General features: G+C 42.3%; 1 protein-coding gene across 3 annotated transcripts in view; it reads left to right on the top strand.

The window, feature by feature from the left end:
* The window catches only part of Arhgap42 (Rho GTPase activating protein 42), a 224,442-nt gene that overhangs the window by 59,089 nt on the left and 142,753 nt on the right, over window positions 1-22,600 (top strand). For all 3 annotated transcript variants that reach the window (XM_035444354.1, XM_035444353.1, XM_027415152.2), the window contains exon 2: window positions 7,451-7,546. In XM_035444354.1, the coding sequence (XP_035300245.1) occupies window positions 7,451-7,546 (96 nt within the window). The remainder of the gene's footprint in view (window positions 1-7,450; window positions 7,547-22,600) is intronic.

Genomic DNA, 22,600 nt, shown 5'->3' with positions numbered 1-22,600 from the left:
CCAACTTCCATCTAAGTTTGTCCTTTCAACAATTAAACCCTTACTAATGGCAAGATACTGTGACAGGTACTGGGTAGATTCATGGGTGATGGCATTTCTTATTACACTATTTAGAATGTGCTGGGTAAGTTAGGTTTACACACCTAGGAGAAAATGTAAACTAGAGAAAGCATTCCAAGCTACAGTGTTTAAGTTAGTAAAGGAAGATGGATTGGGAATGTTGAGCTGGAAGAGGCAGGGAGAGCTTTTGGAGAAGATGAATCTCAAAGAAGGTGCCATTTTGACTCCAGAGTATGGACTAAGTCTATGTTTTGTTCTCTCTTTCTTTCTTTCTTTCTTTCTTTCTTTCTTTCTTTCTTTCTTTCTTTCTTCCTTTCCTCCTCCTCCTCCTCCTCCTCCCTCCTCTCCTCCTCCTCCTCCTCCTTCTCCTTCTCTGTGTATACATTAGTGTTTTGCCTGAATGTATATCTGTGTGAAAGTGTCAGATCCCCTGCAACTGGAGTTACGGACAGTTGTGAGCCGCCATGTGGGTGCTGGGAGTTGAACTGGGGTCCTCTGGAAGAGCAGCCTGTGCTCTTAACTGTTGAGCCATCTCTCCAGCTCCTAGGTATATATTATCAGTGAGAGAGATAACATAACTACAAGACAGAAAATGGTTTATTTTAGATGATGAATTATTTCTACTGCCTGTATGATTAGGTTTGTCCATAGAAGCAGCCCTTTAGAAGTTTTGGATCTGGTACCTTCCTGCATTTCTCAAGTTCCTGCTCTTCCTGTCACCTCTTAAGAGTTCTCCTGAGCAGGATGGACGGTACCTTCTGAATTGCCACCACTATCCAAAGCCTGCAGTCAGTGTTGCAGATGCTAGGAGTGCTGGCATTCTTCCCTGGGTTGACACTCTGGTTAAGCGCAGATGTTAGCCTGCATGACCTTGGGGAACAGCCTTACCTTTTCATTCCTCCTCTCATTATTTATTTACTCATTTATTTATTGAAGACAAGTTGCATACGCACCATATCACATGTCTGGGGACCCAGAGCAGTGTTGAGATTTTGGCTCTCTCCTCCTACATGTGGGCTTCTTTACCCACTGAGCCACCTTGGTGGCCCATGTCCACCCTTTCTGTAACTCAGGCTTTTTGTGTGTAAAATGAAAATGCTGCTATCTAATTCTTATTGCTGCTGCGAGAATTTCAGGTTGATTTGGAGCAGATGCCTTGAAAAGTACCAGCTGCTGAACTGTAGAGTCCATGGTGTTAGCCTGCTCAGGGAACTTATTCATCAGCTCTCATGCAGTTGATTATATCCTTCATACTTTTATTGACTGTGTTCTCTGTAGGGAAGCATCAGTACATCTGCCCTGTCACAGCACGAGTTCTAATTGGTCTTCATAATAAAAACCTGGAGTCAAATAACGGAGTATATACTGAGAGACCCAAGAAGTAAGGGAGCTAGCCACAAAACCTTAGACCAAAGGGGCGATCCTGTCCCTACAAATCTTCAGACTGAAGGCAATGAGCTCCTTCTCCTGCTGCCTGCCTTATATTCCTCTCTCTGCCCTATCATATCACTTCTGTCTCCACCTCCCTAGTGCTGGGATTAAAGGTGTGTGCCACCACTGTCTGGTCTCTATGGCTAAATAGTGTGGTTAGCTCCACACTCTGATCTTCAAGCAATCTTTATTTGTTACAGCACAAACAAAGTATCACCACACCCAGTTCTGATTGCTGTTGTTTGTTTCTTGAAAAGAGTCTAATGTATCTCAGACTGCACTGAAATCTGATCTTGAATCCCTGATCTTCCTGCCTCCATCTCCCAAGTGCTAGGATTGCAGGCTTGCACCACTAGGTTTTCAGCCTCTGTGTTCCCATTGCTACATATTGTCTGCCCTTTTCACAGTAGAGTGAAACTTATCATATACATGGCCTCTTGGAGTTCTGTTTAAACTTAATCTTGGAGAAGCTGCATTTAGGGATCATGGTTCCCAACTGTGGACTGACAGGTTACATGTGCTCCCATAGAAACATCTTCCCTCTACAGTTAACAGCATCATAGTCAATCCAGTGATGCTTCTAAAATACAGATAGCCCTCACCTCTTAAGTCTTTGTGAAAGAGAAGCTATAATTAAACATTTACCTGATGCTTTGTACTCCTCTTATGAAATGAGGTTTCACTGTGTCATTAGTGTTATCTCTTCATGGGTGGTACGGCTTATTATTGCTTACTAAAGCCTAATGTCATGTCTTCCAAGTTGCATGCAAATGCATGGGAAGACAATCCACACTTAACTCTCAGGTGGACAGATGAAAAGGAAGCGGCATGTGTGGCTCTCAAAGCATGTAGACTCCTGGGGACATTGCTAGTAAATGAATGCATCTCTGCCCTTTTACCTGTAAGTGTACCTACCCTGGCTGCAGCTGGAATGGGTTTTCTTAGTTGTCTTTAGACATTACATGGCTCATACTCTTTTTAAATTATGTATTTATTTCTTTAGTTTTATGTGTATGAGCTACTTGAATGCATGGATGTGCACCATGTTAATTCTAGTGCACATGGAGACTAGAAGATGTTGGACCCCTTGGGACTGGAGTTATAGAGGGTTGGAATCCACCCATGTGGGTGCTGGGAGCTGACTCTGAAGCCTCTATGGGAGCAACAGTGCTCTTAACTGCCAAGCCATCTCTCCAGCCCATGGTTTATACTCTCAGTCTTTCTTCTTGTATTTAAGAGAAAAATGTGTTTTTCTGTTGTTTGTGATAATTTAAATTTCGCAATACATTTAAAAATTAGTTGTTTTTTTTTTGGAGATATGATATCATGCAGCCCACACTTGCTTTGAATTGTCTGTGTAGCCAAGGATATCCATGAACTTTTGATCGTCCTGAGTCCACACCCTGAGAGCTGAAGTTAAAGGTGTGCACTACCATACCCAGCTTATGGATTGCTGAGGATGGAAAGCAGGGCTTTGTGGATGCTGCACAAACATTCTACAACTGCAGTCATAGCTCTAGTTTTTAACTTGGTTTTAAAACAAGATTATTTTATTATGTGAGTCATCTTTATTTAAAAGAAGTTTGAAACTGTACTTTCATTTTGGGACTTCATCTAGAGAACTATGGAGGTGTGTGTGTCTTTGAATTTTTTTTTAAGCCTCTCAGAGACAGGGTTACTTTGTGTAGCTCCAACTGTCCTGGAACTAGCTTTATACATCAGGCTTGTCTTGAACTCAGGGAGATCTACCTGCCTCTGCCTCCAGAGAGCTGGGATTGAAGGTGTACATCACCATATTTTGGTTTTTAGTTCTGGGATTGAACTCAGGGCCTTGAGCATGCTAATAAATCTATGCCTTTTCACTAAAGTACACCTACACCCCCAGCTTGTCTTATTTTCACACCAGTGAAGGATAGTGGGCTTTCTAGTTCAGGATTGTACTTCAAGAAGGAGAGATAACCAAGATTATCAGTTTAGGGGTACATTCCCTATTTTGTATGTTGCACTGCTACCAGCAAATGTAAGCTCTTTGCCTTGATGACATTTCATTTGGCCCTTCACCATGACCTTAGCATTTACAAAGCAAGACTAAATAGAAGGGAGATCAAGGATACAAAACACACTGGCAATGGAAAACATCCTATTCTTAACTCTTTAGTCTTAGAATTGCTCTGTAACTTGCTTGAGGTCTGGAATGTCATGTGTGATCCTGCCTGTTATGCTTCCAACAGCACCGTGGAGTCTCACTGATTAGGGTGGGGGCAGGAACTGGGTTAATCCAGTGTTGAAATAGAAACCCATCTATTACACAGAAACACACAGTAATGCCTGTTACAGCTTGATTGCTTTTTAATACATCAGAGGGGAAACTTGAAACCACTATGAAAGTTCAATTTCTTGAGCACTCTCCAAGGACTGTAGTCTGCCATGCTGCTCTGATGACTGAACATCTTTCTCCTTTTCTGAGATGCTTATGTGGAAACACCCAGTATGTTCTCAGTGCTCTCCAGGTGCCAGGAGACTTCTTTTGGGTGCATTGTCTGCTGTCTGGACCTGAGAGGTGAATTGCGGCACAGCAGATGAGGAAATGGAGGTACAGATGGCACTGCAATTTCACTCTAGATCCCTTCATTCCCTGGTTCATATCATGTTTGAATTCAGAGAGCACACAGAGAGCATTACATAGAAGTCAAGCTTTGTTTATTGCAGATTAATGAGGTGCATCTCACAGTGTCGGGGACAATGACCAAGAGGGCTAGTGAGGAGGAAAACACTCTCATAGCATGAGAGTGGCCAGTGGCCATAGAGATCACTGTGCTGACCTACATGTGGGTTTTATATTATCTCTTTAAAGATTCTGGAACAACTTTTCTGGGGAGCACATTCCTAACCAGGCGATTGGCAGGCCCATTTAGATTAGATTTTACAGGAAGGCTCAGTGGTATTTTCTTCACCCCGAAGCCTCTAGTTAGGTAAAGTGACCTTAGGCTCTTTGGTCATTTGTACATCATGTCTCCATTTATGGTGAGAACTATGACTGAGGTCCTTCTTCTGAGTAGAAATAGGTGCTCACAGTGTTAGCTCCTGATTTTAGAGCGGCTGATTATGGGGAAGGGGACATTCATGAAGACCCCAAGCCTGTTTACATCTGACTGACTGCCTAATACAGAGGTCACAGAACTTACCCACAGTGCACCATGTTGCCGAAAACAGCAGGATTTGCACCCAGCCAACTCTTTTGCAGAGCCAATGTCCAATGCCTACCTTTGTTCTCAGTGTCACTTACAAGTAGGCAGTCTCTTGTTTGAGTATAAACTGTATTCTGGGTACTCAACAGCACTCTCCTAAAGGACTGAACAACTTATGTTTTGCAGTCCTGGAAGCCATAGAGCTAATGGAAGATTGTACCCTGAGTTCCATAGGATGTTGTGTCCAAGCTGCTCACCCGGGATAGTGGGGGTCTCAGAAGGCCTCCTTCTGAGGTGGTGGGAGGGAAGAGGAAGGAAAGACATTCATTGGAGAGTCTCTAGTCTCTTGACGTGCCAGCCTTCTTTATAGTCTGTGTGGGACAGTAAGCGAGTATAAATGAAACTCCTCCCTCCAGTCTCAAGAAGAGCCCTCACAGAGAGCTTACCTTTTCCTAGGAGTCAGTATACCTTCCGTCTCTTGCCATAGTAATCAATGTGGCTGTTAGTGTTTCCTGTTTAACCAGAGCTCAGCAGCCTGGTAAATGCATGTTGTTGCATGGTACCGTTCTTTGAAAGGTCAATCAACTTTGCTCCCTATGTGAGCTGGACTGAATGACAGTAACGGATGCAATTTGCTGTCTTGTCTTTACACCCACCCTAAAATATTGATTCCCTGTTGTACAGACCATAAAAACAAGCCTGAGGAAGGATGATTACTGTGCAAGCAAAGGGAAGTCTAATTCCATAAGCTCTCATTTTTCTCACTGACTAAGAGCTCTCTTCATCTTTCTTCCTTAATTCTAAGTATCCAGGAGTGGGCCTTGTAGCAGACCCTGGAGTTTTGTACTTTCATAAGAGGAGGTGTCACTCTGCTAGGAACACGTTCTACAGCATCAGCTCCCCATCTGTGGGTTTTGATGCCTTTAGGGGTTGGACAACCCTTTTACAGGGGTCACATGTCAGATATCCTGTATATCCGATATTTACATTTTGATTCATAACAAAAATACAGTTATGCCGCAGCAATGAAAATAAATGTATGATTGGGGCAGGGGCCACCACAACATGAAGAACTGTATTAAAGGGTCACAGCCTTAAGAAGGTTGAGAACCACTGCCCTAGCACATGATTTATTTTCTAACTAAAACCTAACCAAACAGAATCCCTCCCTCATATACTTTAAACAGGACCTGAACAGAATCTTGACAATTCGGAAGCCTGGGGCCATGGTCTGCAGGTTTGCCTTTGGGGAATGTGTCAGTACTCCAACCCTTTGTGATGAAGACCTACTCAGCCTCCAGTGTATTTGTTGATGGCTCCTGGGACTTCAGCTTTCTGGAATGTTTGATTAAGTTCTGAGCTATGTAGCCACGATTTACAGCTAAGGAAGCCACCTGTGAACTGATAAGGAAGACAGTACTGTGCTGAGCACAGCAGAATTCAAGACTGTTGGAGTAGGCAAGGGAGATGGAGCTTAAGTCTGGCAAAGACAGTGGTGGATTTATAGTCTGTTCTGAGCAGGAGGAGTTGGTAGGGAAAAAAACTTGGCAAGCAGTGATGTTCATGGTGGGGGATTCGTGCTGAGGACATCAAAGGTCGGTGGGGTGGGGGTGGGGTGCGCTGCAGAAGCTGACCAGATGCTGAGGCTGGGGATTCCCCTCTCTTAGAAGGATCCTTGCTAACAGCAGGCTGTCCAGACTCAGCAAGGAAGGGAATGAAGCCGAGGACTCCAGTAAGAGTTTAATGTAGGAAATATCCTAGTTCCATAGGTTGTGTCAAATAGAAGGGTTTATAACTCACACAAGAATACTATTAAATAGAATGCATAAATCATTTAATTTGAGAGAAACCTATTTTCTTACTATAAACATCTGTGGAAGAGTCGGTAGTAAAAGGACAGCCTGGTTCTCAGGGATGAACTATCACAGTTTCCCTGATGTACTCTGAAATTTATTATTTTTACTTTCAGTTGATGCATTTGAGTGGAGTTTAAGGACCTGCTGCTGCTGCTATAAATCCTTTGCAGATATTAATTCATTTAATTCTGAAAATAAGTCATTGTTATTCCATTTTTGCATATAACAGTAGGAAACCAAGGCCCAGAATTGTTCAGCAAGTAACTCAAGCTTACATAGAAAGCAAGTCCAGGGGCGTGGCTTCCAAGGCAGCCTGGCTTAGGACCTAGAAATCATTCTGTTGGGCTGCATCTAAGGATTCTGCCTCCTAAGGATTTGCATATTTTGTAGCAGGGGCATGGAAGGTACTTTATTTTTCACCCAGAAATAAAGAAGAATTCCTTTTCTGACTTTAGACTCCAATCCTTGTTTGAATTAAAGTCTGGTTGGGCGTGTATTTACACGGGTCTCCAGTAAATTGCAATGATATTTGTAAACAGCCTTTCGGGTCATCTTTCATCTTCTGCATCTAAGCCAGAAGTGCACTGGAGAAAACACAATCCCACCTTTCTCACAGTGCACGTGGAGCAATTCCTATCCACCATTCAGCTTCTCCCCACCCTCACATTCCTTCTGTTTTCAAATAGTCCCATTTACGATGTATGAGTGGCCATTCCGTGATAATGACTTCCAGATCATCTACTTCTGGCCTCACTCTTTCCTTGAAGGGTCATAGCCCATAAGCAGGGCAGTTCCAGGCCCTAAAACATGTAGTTATTAAATTTTGTTTCAATTTGCGAAGCTCGTGTTATAAAACTGTGTCTTTACTAGGATTCTCTGTGGCACTTAGCCTCATGGTGGTTCTCTTCACTGCAGATCTATCCATGGCTGTACAGAAGTTTTCCCAGTCTTTGCAAGACTTCCAGTTTGAATGTATCGGAGATGCGGAAACTGATGACGAAATCAGTATTGGTGAGTACCTTAGTCTACAAGGTTTACTGCAGGTAGTTATCTCATTGAAATCACACAGACATCACACATACCTAAACAATAAACATCTAAAGTAGCCTCTGGCTTTAATAAAACTCAAGGTGTGATTTGGAGTTTCTGTGAGAAAGTATTACAAATTGTTTCTAAATTGACTGGTTTTCTTCATAGGGAAATTACTTAATCATCCCAGCTTAGATCAGCTGTTCGATGAAATAGAGATAACAGCCTTTGCCCCTGCCTTCAAAGGCAGACTGGGCATGTACTCAGTATGCACAGCATAGGATTTAAGAGCTAGCATTCTTTTTTCTCTAGTAAATACTTAATTTTTCACTAATGCTAGGATTTGTTTAGCATTTGTTTGAAATAACCACGTTTAGTCATAATGTGTTGAACTAGTGTTCTACAACATTATGGCCCAACAAGAAAGTATATCTCTTTTTTTGGAGAATGTTTGAGACTGGGTCTCATGCATCCCAGATTTCCCTAAACTACTAGGTTGCCAAGGTGACTTAACTCCCGGTCCTCCTGAAGTTGAGTAATCCCAGCTAATGGGTGTGCCTGGTTTATATGGCACTGGAATGAAATCCAGGACTTTAATGCATGCTAGGCAAGGCAATGCTTACTTAGGGAGCTATATATGTAGAAGTGTGAAGTTCTCTGAGAGGGAAGCATGAGTATGGCTGGTGTTTGGATTAGTGGATGGGTCTTCATGTGTCAGTCTGCACTGGAAGGTGGCTCACTGGTGCCTGTTGAGGAGTCAGAGGGAAGTGGGGAGAGCCCTGCCTGCTACATGAACATCAGGCAGCATGTTCCCTTCCTCTTTCACCCTTGGGATGTGTGGGGAAGATCAGCTTGAGTGGTCAGGTACCATCACCATCTGTAACTGGAGTGTCAGATTGCTAGTCACCCTGTTTGACACTGGAGGCATTAGCCCCAGGTCTTCCATAAGCTCAGTGTATGCTGTTCTACTTGTTTGTCACTTCTTGACATTTGTGTTGTAAATATATATGGCTCCCAACCAGATAAAGCCTAGATTATATTGCTAAGATAATAAGACATCAGCATCATTATTTAGAAAAATAATACTCAAGTTATCATGTTATTATTATTATTATTTTTTTACTTGTTATAAAATGAAATTCTGTGCAGGTAAAAACCAGGCCCCTTTCTTTCAGTCTGGGTATGTGATGTGGGCTTACCTCATGAGAGCCAGTCTTTTGGAAATATTATTTAAGAAGATTTCATTTCTCTATGTGTTTCTAATAGAATGAAGCATATAATTCGTATTTTTTTCTCTGCAGGAGATTATGCAAATCTTTCTGAGTTTTTACAGACATCATTTTTTAATGGTTTGGTGACTTTATTCCATCAGGTTCATACATGTGAATTTATGGAAATTCATAAGGCAGTGAGTGCCTGGAGTGCATCTAGGTTGCTGCAGATTGATCTCTTACCAATGGCTGCTAAGCATGCAGGCAGCAGCTGTCAGTAAAGTCTTTACCTTTTCAATGAGCATTTGATATGAAGTTTCTCTTGAAGTCACACTTGAAGAATGTGGGAACTGCTCAGCAGGGTTTTAGTCAGGATGCTCTGCAGCCTTCCAAGCAGGCACTGGGTAATTTCCCAGGCTCGCGGTGAACTTGATCTCTCATCTGTTTGACTCTTTCCAGTTTGATTTAAGGAACATTGTTGTGTTCTGCTTGCTTGCAGATTGGATTTGATAGATATGCATTGCCCAGTAGGTGAAGGCTTACTATAAGCCACCAATACTTAACTACATTCTAATGTTTAAGAGCTTTGTGGGATGAGATAATAGGTTAGAGATGAGGTGATGGGTAATTAAAGGGTAAATGTTGCTTGCTAATTTTACATCAAGAGATATTATAGGGTTCTTAGAGTCACAGGACTATATATAAGCACAAGACCGTATATACATATATGTATCAATCACAACATTGTATGAAATATAAGGGAATTTATTGGAATGACTTACAGGCTGCAGTCCAACAATAACTAGCTGTCAATGGAAAGTTCAAGAATCTAGAGTTGCCCAGTCCCATGAGGCTGGGTGTCTCAGCCAGTCTTCTGTATATGCTGGGACCCTGACAAAGTTGGCTCCAATGCCAGTGAGGGAGGGAATGGATGTGCTGACAAGGTGGGGGCAACCAGGCTGAGAACAAACAAAAGCTTCCTTCTTCCATGTCCTTTATATAGGCTTCCAGCAGAAGATGTGGCCCAGATTAGAAGTAGGTCTTCCCACCTCAAAATCTGGATTGAAGACATGTGTAATCCTGCCTCAAGGTCCAGATCAAAGTCTATGTTTTCCAGCCTCAAGATCTGGATCACTTGTGTGATCCCCATTTCTGGATGGTAGTTCATTCCAGATATAATCAAGTTGACAACCAAGAATAGCCATCACAAGAGACTTAAGGACTAGGTAATCGCTACTTTGTCCATCTTTGTATGTTTATGCTGCTGCAGATGGAACCCAGGGTTTTTCCTATGCTAGGCAAGCATTTTACCACTGAGCAACATTCCCAGTCTCAAGAAATTTGATTTCTTATAAGCAGAATTATTTCTAAAGCCACAATGTAAAAATATAGTAACTTGTCTATGTTAATCACCTGATGTTTATATCTTGTAACTCAGCCTCAAAATGCAGTGTAAGGATTTTAAAACAGATTCTGGGGGTAATAGAAAACTTTGCCTAATCTCTCCTGGCATGAGAGATTAGAATTCATGGACAGGGAACTGAGAGTACCCCAGACTGAAGTTTGAGGCTGCTGGGGTGGACAAAGGGATGACCTTGCACACCCTCAAGAGCTCCATTTCTGCAGGGGAAGGTGCAACACTTCACTTACTAACCCTAACCTGTTGATGCCCCAGTGAATTTCTTCTTTATTTCTTCAGTTCAGTGAAAGAGGAATAAAATGGAGACAGCTGTGTGTGGTGAAACATGACTTTAATTCTCTCACTTGGAAGGAAGGCAGAGGCTAATGAATCTCTGAACTTGAGGTCAGTCTTGTCTACATAGTGAGTTCCAGGACAGTCAGGGCTGCATAGTGAGACTCTGTCTCAAAATAAAGTAAAACAAAATGAAAAAAAGAAGAGAGAGAAACACACACACACACACACACACACACACACACACACACACACACACACACACACACACACGGTGGTTGGGGGGAGACAGAGACAGACAGGGAAGAGGGGGTAGGGAGAAGATGAGTCCAGTATTGACTAATGGCCAAGACAGCCTCAGCCAAAATAGCCTTGAGACTTACAGAGCTGACTGTAAAGCCTGATGATTTAGGAACAACACCAGAAAGGTTCTCTCCAAGGTTAGCAGCGTGAGTGCAGAATGAAGTGTGAAGTCATTGGAGGGCTTGCTGTGTGTGAAGATGGCTGTGAGAGCAGGGCACTGGATGTTGGGTGAGAGGTGATTCTCATGCAGGTGAGATCTGTGATACTCATGTGCCTGTGGTGGGAGCTGCAGACCTTAGGAAGGAAAAGTTGTGGCGTCACCATGGCAATTTAGCTACTTAGTTTGCTCAGTGAGGAGGCCGATGTCCAGCTGGTAAATCTTCCCTGCTCTTCAGCTGTCTTCTTCTGCCTATGCTCATACCCTTTTTGACCTGTTTTGTTTGCTTGTTTTTGTTTTTGTTGCTGTTTTGCCAGTGAAACTTGGTTTGGAACAAAACAGACAGGAATTACTCATACAGGACCCAAAAGGGAATTCTTGGGGGCACTATTGTGCTGAAGTCCCAAATAGAGCATTCTATTCTGCACATTCCGTCCCAGCCAAGCCCTTCTAGAAGCCTTTGCTTCTCTACTCCAAGGAGAGATGAGCTGTGGGCTTTTCTTTGCACACCCTGGCCTGCCAGCTGCATGTAGCACTGGATGAGTGGAAGCAGCTTGCTGAATCTAGCCAAATTACCTTCCAGCTGGCCTCGAATTGCTTGCTTTGTGTACCACTTAGGTGCTCTGAACTAAGAGGACCGGGTTAGGAATCTGGAAGTTGGAAATCGACGGTGGTGGGATGTGTCAACCTTTCTCTCAAGTGATAATTCATAAGGTAGATTAGAACAAAATGCACAGTTATTTTGCTATGATCTATTACTATGCAGTAATATTTTCTAATACAAAAACATAGTACCCTGTGCACTGGTATCCCTGGTGCCCACATATGCTGGGACTTGCCATGTTCCAAGAGGAGTTATATGCACATCTTTAAGACTAGTGGGAACTAAAGGGTTTGTATACAGAAAACAATCTTATTCTATCAAAAGCTGTGTATATAGTCATTTAGTTTCAATATTTGTAAGTTCAAAGATGTTTATGTGAGCTTACCTATGAGACAGGTAGTCTTACAAGGTTGACTAAGCTCTTAAGAGCGAAGGATAATGAAGGCTGTGCATCTTCAGATATTACTCTAGAATTTTTAGTTCATTCATACAAAAGGTGGCGCATGCAAGTTACTGTAATTTTTTCTTCTGTTGAAGGCCTATAATTTGAAATAAATTTTAATATTTTTATGTATGTGTTGGTGGATATTAGCTGTGTGTGTGTGTGTGTGTGTGCGCGCATGCGTGCGTGCGTGCGTGTGTGTGTGTGTGTGTGTGTGTGTGTGTGTGTGTGTGTGTGTGTACAGACCATCCTATGCATATGGAGGTCAGAAGACAAGCTCAGTGTTGGTCCCTTCAGCATGTTTAAGATGGGGATTCCTCATTGTTCATGGCTGAGTGTTGCAGGCCAACTGGCCAGCAATTTCCAAGGAGTCTCCTGTCTCTGCCTCCCATCGGATTGAAGTTCTGGGATTATGTGTGCATTGCCAGGCTGCATTTTTACATGGGTGCTGCTCATTTAAATTCAGGTCCTCACTTTTGAGTGGCAAGTGCTCTACCCATGCAGCTATCTCTCCAGCCCTTGAAATAATTCCTAAGCACAAGTCTACATAAGAAAAAAAAGTCTAGACTTTTAGACACTTTTAGTCAGGTTGAGCTAGCGCCAGTACAGTATTAGGCCTTAATCCAAGGCAAAGTTTATTTGTTCCGAGCCATCCAGGAAGTCATCTGGCAGTGCACGTTCAGTTGTGCATAAACAGCTTAGGTAGGGATGCAATGTTGTTAGGGAGATGCTCCGGAAAGTCTGGGAAGATATGAGATCTGTATCCAAGAGATTGAATATTTGCCAAGAAGGAGAGTCAGTTTGCTAGTAAATACTTTAGGTAAAGAATTCATTCATTTAGGCACACCTAAACAGAACATTCTTGTGTTGGAGATAGATAGGTAAGACGCAGCCACCTGCCACCTGAGGTGTGCCAAACCCATAGTGGAGAAAGGAGCCAGCCCTTGGGTGATTCAGAGTAGAATGTGTTTTGTAATAATCATCCAGCTATTTCTGATCTCACTAGTGTAGAGTGCATGTGCGTGCATGCATGCGTGTGGGTACATGTTCATTCACATGTGTATGCCTGCATGTGGAAGCCAGAGGTTCACTCACACCTTATTCTTTGAGGTAGCATCTCTCAAAGGACCCCAGGGCTTGGTGGTTCCAGAGTTTAACTCTGTTTTGAGTGTAAATGTGTGCTCACAGTAATGAGGGTCTTACTGTCTCCTGCTTCCCAAGTGCTCTACCTCCTGAGTCATTTCATTGGCCCTACTTTTGTCGAGACAGGGTCTCATGTAGTCCTGGCTAGTTTTAAACTTGCTATTTATGGCCAAGAATGGCCTCGAAGTCCAGATCTGCCTGCCTCCATCTTGCAAGTGTTGGGATTACAAGTGTGTGCCACCACGCCCAGCTTAGTGGGTGTGCTTGAGTCAACATTGCTTTGTCCAAGTGTAAATATGTGTTGTTTGATTATCTTTTTGGGGCCAAGGGCCTGTATGGTACAGAAGTGAAGTAACGATACACACCCTGGAGCCGGAGGGATTACTCAAGACCAGTCTGAGGGTGACAAGTGAAGACACTGCCTCAGTGAAGCCCACTCGGGGAGGCTTTAGTTTCCTTGTGCTTTATTTAACACTGTGGGAGCAAATTAGCAGATTGCTGTAGATGAGGGAATTCTTATATAAGGTAGAAACACTTGGAGAGAGAAAACTGCATTTTGATGAAAACTAACAGGTGTGTACTGGGGAGTTGGCCCCGAAACTAAAATGCATGCTACACAAACAATCAATTGATCAATCAATCAATCAAACAAACAACAACAACAACAACAAAAAACAACCAGAATTCTGATACACAAAACCCACAGAAATACCATATGGGTGTGGTGGCTGGCCTAAAAATTCCAGCCTCTAAAGGTGAGCCCCAGAGGAAGCTGACTAGGGAGACTTGCCATAGCATCAAACCCTATGGTGAGTTGAGAGACCCTACCTCAAAGAATAAGGTGTGAGTGAACCTCTGGCTTCCACATGCAGGCATACACATGTACTCGCATGCACGCACACACGCATGCACACATATGTACAACACACAAAGAAAAAGAATAAACCTAGCTGATCTCTTATAAATCCAGAATCTCTTTTACTTAAGGGATCACTAGTAACTTTAATTTAGAACCCACTTTTTCTTTAAAATAAACTAGTGTTTAAGTTATTGAAAATACTTCTGTAACATTTTTCTTCAGAATTTGCTTACCAACTTCAAATGCTCACCCATATACCAGCACCCATACACTTGCTCTTAGGATTGTGAGATGGTATCCAAGGTTCATCAAGTGGAACTGCTGGCAGCCATGAGAATTTCCTTGGGTTTTTTGACCCTTAGGCATCTGCCTGTTAAGTGTTGATTTGGGATCTCTTTTAAAAAATGTCATAAACAAAAAATGCTATTATTAAACACAAATTTTCTGAAAAGAGACCTCTGATATTTTATTAAATTCAAGGGAAAAGATTCCCTACTGGTTTGCTGATTCAAAAGAAAATCTGTCAGGTTTCACCCACCATCATTATACTCTACTTAAGAGGTTAGGTAAATCAGGAAGTCTTGAAAGTGGAACAATCCCAAAAGCCCAGATTGTTTATACAAATAACCGTTTTCTTTTGAACTCTGTGGAGGAAGCATATTTTACTCTTTAATAGCTCTCAGTTGGACAATTGAATTATTGTTTTCCATTTCAGCTGCTTTTTATTTTTAAACCACCCTTGTTTTTGTACCATCATGGAAACCACCCACAAATAATGCTGGAAACAGCCGAGTGCGGCTTAGAAGGGTGTTCCTAAGTTATTGAGAGTGAGCATGCTACTTTAGAAAGATCATATGTCAGATTTATATTTTATTTGTTTTGTCTTACCTTAATTGGTTTATTTTTTCAGACAGTTTCTCACGTAGCACAGACTAGCCTGCAGTTCACTGTGTAGTCAAGGATTCCAATCCTCTCAAGGGCTTGGTTCACAGGTGTGGGCCACCATGCTCAGCTCATCTGTATCTTAAAAAACACCAGCTCGTTAGAAATTTTTTTCTTTTTTCTTTTTTTCTTTTTTTCTTTTTTTTTTTTTTTTTTTTTTTTTTCGAGACAGGGTTTCTCTGTGATTTTGAAGGCTGTCCTGGAACTACTAGCTCTTGTAGAACAGGCTGGTCTCAAACCCACAGAGATCCGCCTATCTCTGCCTCCCAAGTGCTGGGACTAAAGGCATGCTCCACCACTGCCCGGCTAGTTTGTATTTTCTTAATTTCAGAGTTTGATGAAAGAAAAATACTAGGAAAACTTGCCACGCACATCACAAGCGTGAAAAAACAGATTTTTTGTTGTTATTGTTTGTGCTTTCTTATTGGTGTACACAAGTCCCCCAAAGCCATGATTCTTTTGTGTTTCATTTTATTCTACAGAAGGCTCTGTCTGTCTCCTCTAGCTGTTTGAAGGAAATAAGTTTAACCTCTCCATAATGTTTGATGAATGCCTGGCCTCCCTGCAATTTCCCCTAAACCTTTAGAGAAATAAGCCACTTAAAGATAGGTAAACAGAATTTTAGAGTCACACTAAAATAGGCACTAGCTGGGCATGGTGGTACATTCTGCAATCGTAGTTACTCTGGACCTGAGACAGGATGATGGTGAGTTCAAGACCAGCTTGAATTACCCAGTAAGACCCTGACTTATATATATATATATATATATATATATATATATATATATATATATAATGATTTTTTAGGTATGGTAGTCCAAATTTGGGGAAGTAGCTCACATATACATAGGTACCCAGACATGTATGCACATGCATGTGATTCTTACATGTGTGTTAGAAACATGTGTGATGGGGGAATTCTTCTGTACATAGGTTTCTCTTATTGGTTGATGAATAAAACACTTTTGGCCAATGGGAAGCAAGATAGGTGGGAAGCGTAGTGTGAGAAGTCGCCATGTGATCCTGGGAGGAGAGGACACACGAGTCTGGCATTCTTGGTAAAATAAGACCTTGTAGAAATACATATATTTGTAGTTATGACTTCATATTTAAGCCAATAAGGAGCTCTAGACATTGGCCAAAAGCATTATGACTAATAGAGTCTCTGTGTGTTATTTGGGGCTGACTCGGCCCTGGGTCTAGGCTGGCAGGAAGAGTTATGGTAACACATGTGCATTTCCTAATGTTTGTAAGTAGAAAATAAATTTCAAAGTAGAATTGAAGATGCTTTCCTGTTCTTCTGTTATGGACTAACTGTTCTATTTTAAGCTCTGTGAATCTGCCTTGGGACAGGGCCTTGGAGGGTAATCCAAGTTTTTGCCCTCATGAAGTGTGCAGATTCTAAGTAGTAAGATTGCAATACCCCTTCCCTCCCTCATGGCATATGACTTTAAGAAGGCCAGTTTTAGATAGATAGCTAATAATCAAAAGGACTGTCATCTATTGTTGGCAACAACATTATCTCAAAAATAATCTTAGCAAAAAAAAAAAAGAGGTTTTACCACAAAATAAATGCAGGGGTCAGCTAAAAGAATGTAGCAACATAGTGTGTGCAAACTGCAATGAATACAAACTCATCTCAAAGTTCACTGTCCACCCCAAGTCAATATTCCTGGTGCTTTCTTGGCCGTGAATAGAACAATCAAAAAGTTTGGTGGCCTGCTTGAAGCATGGGCACTGTGGCAGCTGTGACTTACTGAGGACAATAATAGGATGATTGTTTCCTTGTCTTCTCTCAGAGCAAGAACCAAATCAGGACTATTAGAGTCATAAACCTGCTTTGTAGCTTTCTCTCTCCACTCTGAAACTTGCCTGTGCTTGCATTTCGTGTCTGTAAATCTCATTATTCATGAGAACTTAAAAGGCAGCCATGACTGAAACTCACTCAGTGGCTTCAGCCATTTATATTTATACTTTCATTGGGGAAAGCAACAGTAAAAGTTACCATGAAATCAGAGTTGTGTTGAGTGTGTCAGTTGCTACAGGAGAAACTTATATTGTGCCGACACCAAATCCAAGATCAGTCAGTCCTGACTAGGTGGTAGGGAACCTGAAGGAAGCCATCCCCGAGACAGTGCTGTTTAAAGCAGGTATAGAGAAGCAGTAGGCGAAGAGGGGAAACATCTAGCATCTATGGAAGGGACAATGTGGCAGCTATAGTAACTACTTTAACATATAAATGACTAAAATACCTGACAGGAACAGTTTTTGGAGAGCAGGGTTTATTGTGGGTCACAGATTGATAAGGTTTCAGTCTGTCCTGCCAGGGAAGACATAGTAGAGTCTATAGTAGTTGGAGGATGGCACAGGCTCCTCCCATCACGGTGGACTGATGGGGGATGTCCTTCTGTATGCTGCTAATATATCTCTCTCTTATTGGTTGATAAATAAAACACTGATTGTCTAATATCCAGGAAGTATAGGCACGGCCACCAGATTGGAGAATTCTGGGGAGAGAACAAGAGAGGAGCTGCCAGAGAGATGCTATGTAGCTATGGGAAACATAGGCTGTGCCAGGTATTCTCTGGTAAGATAAGGCCATGTAGAAATACATAGATTAATAGTAATGGGTTAACAATTAAGAGAGAGCTAGCCAATAAGAAGCCTGAGTCATTGGCCAACAGTTTTGTAATTAATATAAGCCTCTGTGTATTTATTTGGGACTAAAGGGCTGCGGGACCAGGTGGGACAGAAATTCCATCTACAGTGGACCATGAAGCAGAAGAGGGCTGGAGATATAGGGCTGGGCTATAACCCATAAAGACCCCCTCTAGTGGACTACTCCTGTAGACTGTCACCCACCTGTAGGTCCCAGGGCCTCCCACCAGCTGAGGGACAAACATTCAAAGTGAGAGCTTGTCAGACACTGTTCAGATTCAAATTGTAGCAAAGACACTGATGTGGGAGGGAGGAGGTGAGGGGAAATGGTGTGCACAGATCTGGGCAGGTGGACCTGTGAGATCTTAACTTAAAGGCACCAAAGCCTTTGCAAAGCACTAATCAGAGAGGTCATGTGACTGTATTTGTATTTTCAGAGGGCAGTGTGGCAGCCTTATGGAAAATGTAAGAAGGCTACTGCAGGTTAGCTTTTCTCACAATGTTTTATTTGTCTATTTTCTGGGTGTGGGTCCAGAAGGCAACAGGCTGTGAAATCCTAACTCAAATGCAAGTTGTCCATACCTGGCTTGTATACACTCACACCATCATGAGAATCTCTCATGGTTGTGTGTATGACTAGGATGCTCTTAGGAGATACATTTACACGTTTGCTTAGAACTTTATAGTCTTTCAGATTTTGACATGTATTACTTTATTTTTAATTTTGTGTAAGTGTGTGTCCATATACATGCCTGCAAGTACCCTCAGAGATAAGAAGAGGGTGCTGAATTCCTTGGGGCTGGAACTATAGGCAGTGTGAACCACCTGACTGTGGTGCTGGGAATTGAACTCTGATCATCTTGAAAAGCAACAAATGCCTTTAACCTCCAAGCCATTGCTCCAGCTCCCAAGATAAGGTGTTTTTTTTTTTTTCAGCACATGATGGAGGTCTGTGTTGGAGGTAGGCACCATCTGCACTTGTTCATTGAATATGAGTTTCTCAAAGATACGCTTAGGAGACCTGTTTTATTGGTGTCTTCCTAGTTCACTTGTGAAGTCTAACTTCACAGCTGGTGATGACTCTAGCATAAATTCTGCATCAGCTCTTAAAAGTACTGCCCAAGAGAATGCTGCACCACAGTTGCTTTCTTGTGAAGTAGTTTATGCATTTCTATTGGGAAGTCATATGTTTTTAAATTTTTAGTTGTCATTCCCTCTTTTCCTCTATGGTCAATGGGGACAGAGATGGTGCTTCGCCTGAGCTGCGGACTCTGGTGTGTGTGTGAGAGTAGGAAGTATTTCTCACATAGGAGTGTTCCATGGCTTTGCAGAATGCCGACTTGAGTTTATTAAAGAGGGAACAGCACATAGCAAGCCCAGCAGCAGCTCACTGTCCTTTTCCTTTGGATTTAGAAGCACAGTGATATTCTGGACTTCCAGCCTGTTCATGAGGGCAGACTTGAAGTTCACTTGCTAGTAACTCAGTGAATGTCACATAGTACTTAGGGATTCCAGGGTCGTTTGGAAACTGAAGAATTAAAAATGAAGCTCATAGGAGTTGTTGGAAAACATGTGGGTAAACTTGCAAGGCACAAAGAAAATGACTAGGGAAAGGAGGCAATGCAGATGGAGAAGCATGGAGGGAGAGCATGGTTGACTAATAGACCTAAAAAAGTAAGTCCTGGATAGCTAACTAGGCGATGCGATCAATAAGTAAAAGGAGTGGTTTGGAGCAGTTTCTCTATCAGGGATATGGTCACAGGAGTTTTTCAGGAGCTGTGAGAAGAGCTTTGAGGTCGCCTTTGAGTCTTGGTACTCAACTAGAGCTGCTCTTTCCTACAGATGAGCTTCAATAACTGAAACAGGAATGTTCTTTACAGGACTTCCTAGAGTCCTGAAGATGTAGCTTAGTTGGTAGAGTGTTTGACTAACGTGCACAAAACCCTGAATTAAGTCCCCAACATATCATAAACAGAGCAAGATGGCAGTCTCTGTAAGACCCAGTCTCAATGAAATCAAACCTATTATACTACATTGTTTACTACTATGTGTAGTTCAAACTTTTTTTTCTTTCACACAAAACATACACCTTATTGTGTCTACTCTCTCAGCAATTCCCAGAGTGCCTTTCACCAGAACAAACAGAAGGGTCTGTGACCAAAGGCTGGGGGTCTCAGAGCCTTGAATTTTATCTTGATTCTTGGTTTCTGATACAGCTATGGGAAGCTGCTACCAGGCACTTAGGCCTATACCCAACCCTCTATTTTCTCTCTACTTTAAAAGAAATTGGGGAAGATAAATTGTAGAAGTGAAATGGATTTATTACATTTTGTCCAGATTTTGGGCATCTAATCCAGTGCATACCTGTAGATATCTGGTTGCCATTCCTTGGACAGGTGGTCCTGGGCTATGTATGAGTCTAATAGAGCCAGCAAGCGGCCTTTCTCTGTGGTTTCTGCTTCAAGTTCCTGCTTGAGTCTCGCCCTGACTTCCTTCAGTAATAGATTGTAACATGGAAGCTGGAATAAACCATTTTCTTCTCTTAAGTTGCTTTTTCTCAGAATGTTTTATCACAATAGAGAGAAAACGAGGACATTGTGTGTGGAGGGAAAGCTGATGATGTAACGAAGGGTAAGGGGTGAAAAGAAAAAGCTGGGTTTGTGGTGGGATGAGAAGCTTAAAGGGGGTGCTGTCAGCTCCAGAGAGGAAGTGGAAGAGCAGACAGCACTGATCAGGCCTCCCTGGTGTCTCTCTGAGGAGCAGGAGGCCAGGACATCTGTTAAGAATGAGGGGAATTTTGGGTTGGGTTCTTGAGAAGGAACATTCTTTTGAGAAAGCCACAGTGGGAAATAAGATTTGGAGTAAACTAGGGTTGAATAAAAGGATTGCCAGAAACACAAACTGAAGGGGTTAGATAGCTTGAACTTTTTAGTGTTTGGATCACAGCCAAAAGGTTACAGTGGGGTGGGAAGTGGAACCATGAAGATGGGCAGCTAAGAGGTTGTTGAGGCTTGCAGAGGGTGTAGCAGGAGGACTGGGTGCAGAGGAGTATGAATGGGCCTGAAGAATGTGAAGGGATGCTAGCTGGGGGGTTAGTTCTGATGGAAGCAAGCCTGGTGGTGGTGGTGGTGGTGGTGGTGGTGGTGGTGGTGGTGTGTGTGTGTGTGTGTGTGTGTGTGTTAGGTGTAGATGGGTGGTTGTCATTAATAAATTCCTGATGGATCCCCTGAGGCCAGAAGCTTGCTGCCTACTCACCTTCTGTGCACAACAGTTCCAGGATTGCTGTCTTTAAATATGGCGACTCTCTCTTCTAACCTGGCAGGGTAGCAGGGCTGGCACTGTTGTCTCCTTACAGTCATGGTGTAACATGAGGTTTTTCTGCCCAGTTCTGCAGCCACCTCAGAGCCCCAAATAAACACTCCTACACTATATTAGTTATAAATACTGTTGGCCTTTGGCTAAGGTTTCTTATTTGCTAGCTCAGTCTTAATTATTAACCCATTTCTAATAATGTAAGTATTTCCATGTGGCCTTATCTTACTGGAGATAAGGACCTGGCCTCCTACTTCTTTCGGGTCTACATCGCATCTGCTCAGCATCTCTGCAGAGAAGAGAAGAGAAGACAAGAGAAGACAAGCGAAGAGAAGAAGAGTGATTACATACTGTTACTGCCTGCCATGCCACTTCTTGCCTGGATTACACGGTGACTTCTCTTTACTACATTTCCCAGAATTCTCCTCGACTCCTAGCCCCACCTGTCTTGCCTCCTCCCTATTGGCCAACAGTGCTTTAATCAACAACCAATAAGATAAACATAAACACAGAAGTTCATCCCCCATCATCATGGTTGGCAGGAAGAGTTAAATACCTACTTCCTTACCTATTTGTTCTGGGGCTGTGGGGCAAGCTGTCTAGCCACAGAGCCTTCTTTTCTTTCCCCTCTATAAAATGAAGCTGAAGCTTCATATCACAGGTGGACATTAGATAGTTGGTGTGACAACAGCAACAAGGCAATAAGTTCCACTACGTTCTTGAGTTTTGTTAGCATCTTGCTGCATGTTTGGAAAGAAAACAAAGTTGATGATGTGAGAACTTGACATGCATACTGCTGGGCAAGATGCCAACTAAAGGACTTCTGAATAATTCAGAGGAAACACATGTAAAGTGTGTGATGACTGCCGCTGAGGAAAAAGTCAGCTGAAACCAAGTATAATTCTGTGGCTTTGTGACATTGCACTTTTCATATTTCTACATATTCATTGGTTAAAATTTGGTCTTTTGTATAATGCATGTATAACTAATATGCATATAAGCCCAGCATACACACATATATAACTGAACTAACATACTTCCATTCTTGTTTGGTATTTTCTTTCTTATAAGATTTATTTAATTTTATGTGTTTGAGTGCTTTGCCCTCATACATGTATGTATGTGCACCAAAAAAGTGCAGTTCCCATGGAGATTTGAAGAGGGCATTAGAATCATTGGCACTCGAATCATAGGAAATTGTGAGCTGCTATGTGAGTTCTGGGAGCAAAATCCAGGTCTTCTGCAAAAGTAGCAAATGCTCTTATTTTCAGAGTCATCTCTCCAGCCTGTTTGGTACTTTTAAAGTAGGGGTCATAAAAAGATTCTTCACCTGTTAACAGAGTTTACCAGGGAACAAAGCATTAAGTGTATAGCATAGCATTATTTCTGTACATCCATCACCACTAGCCTTCTTTGAAGAAAAATTCCTCAATTCTATAGGTAATACTGATGATAAGGAGCAGTAACAGCAAGTTCTCCCTCCATCTCTGTCTGTAAGTCTGTCTCTCAGAGATAGTCTCATGTGTCCCCAGGTTGGTCTGAAGCTGAAGCTGACTCTTATCTTCTTATCTTTCTGCCTCGCCTCCTGAGTGCTGGTGAGCAGGCATGAATCACTAAGCTGGGTTTATGGTGTTCTTGGTGGAGTCCAGGGCTCAGGCCTACTAGAAATGACCATCTGAACTGAGCTTTATCACCAGTCTACAGTCAAGTCT

Source organism: Cricetulus griseus, chromosome 4 (assembly GCF_003668045.3).
Source record: "Cricetulus griseus strain 17A/GY chromosome 4, alternate assembly CriGri-PICRH-1.0, whole genome shotgun sequence".
Taxonomy (NCBI): Eukaryota; Metazoa; Chordata; class Mammalia; order Rodentia; family Cricetidae; genus Cricetulus; species Cricetulus griseus.
This window is presented reverse-complemented; position numbering and strand designations above follow the sequence as displayed.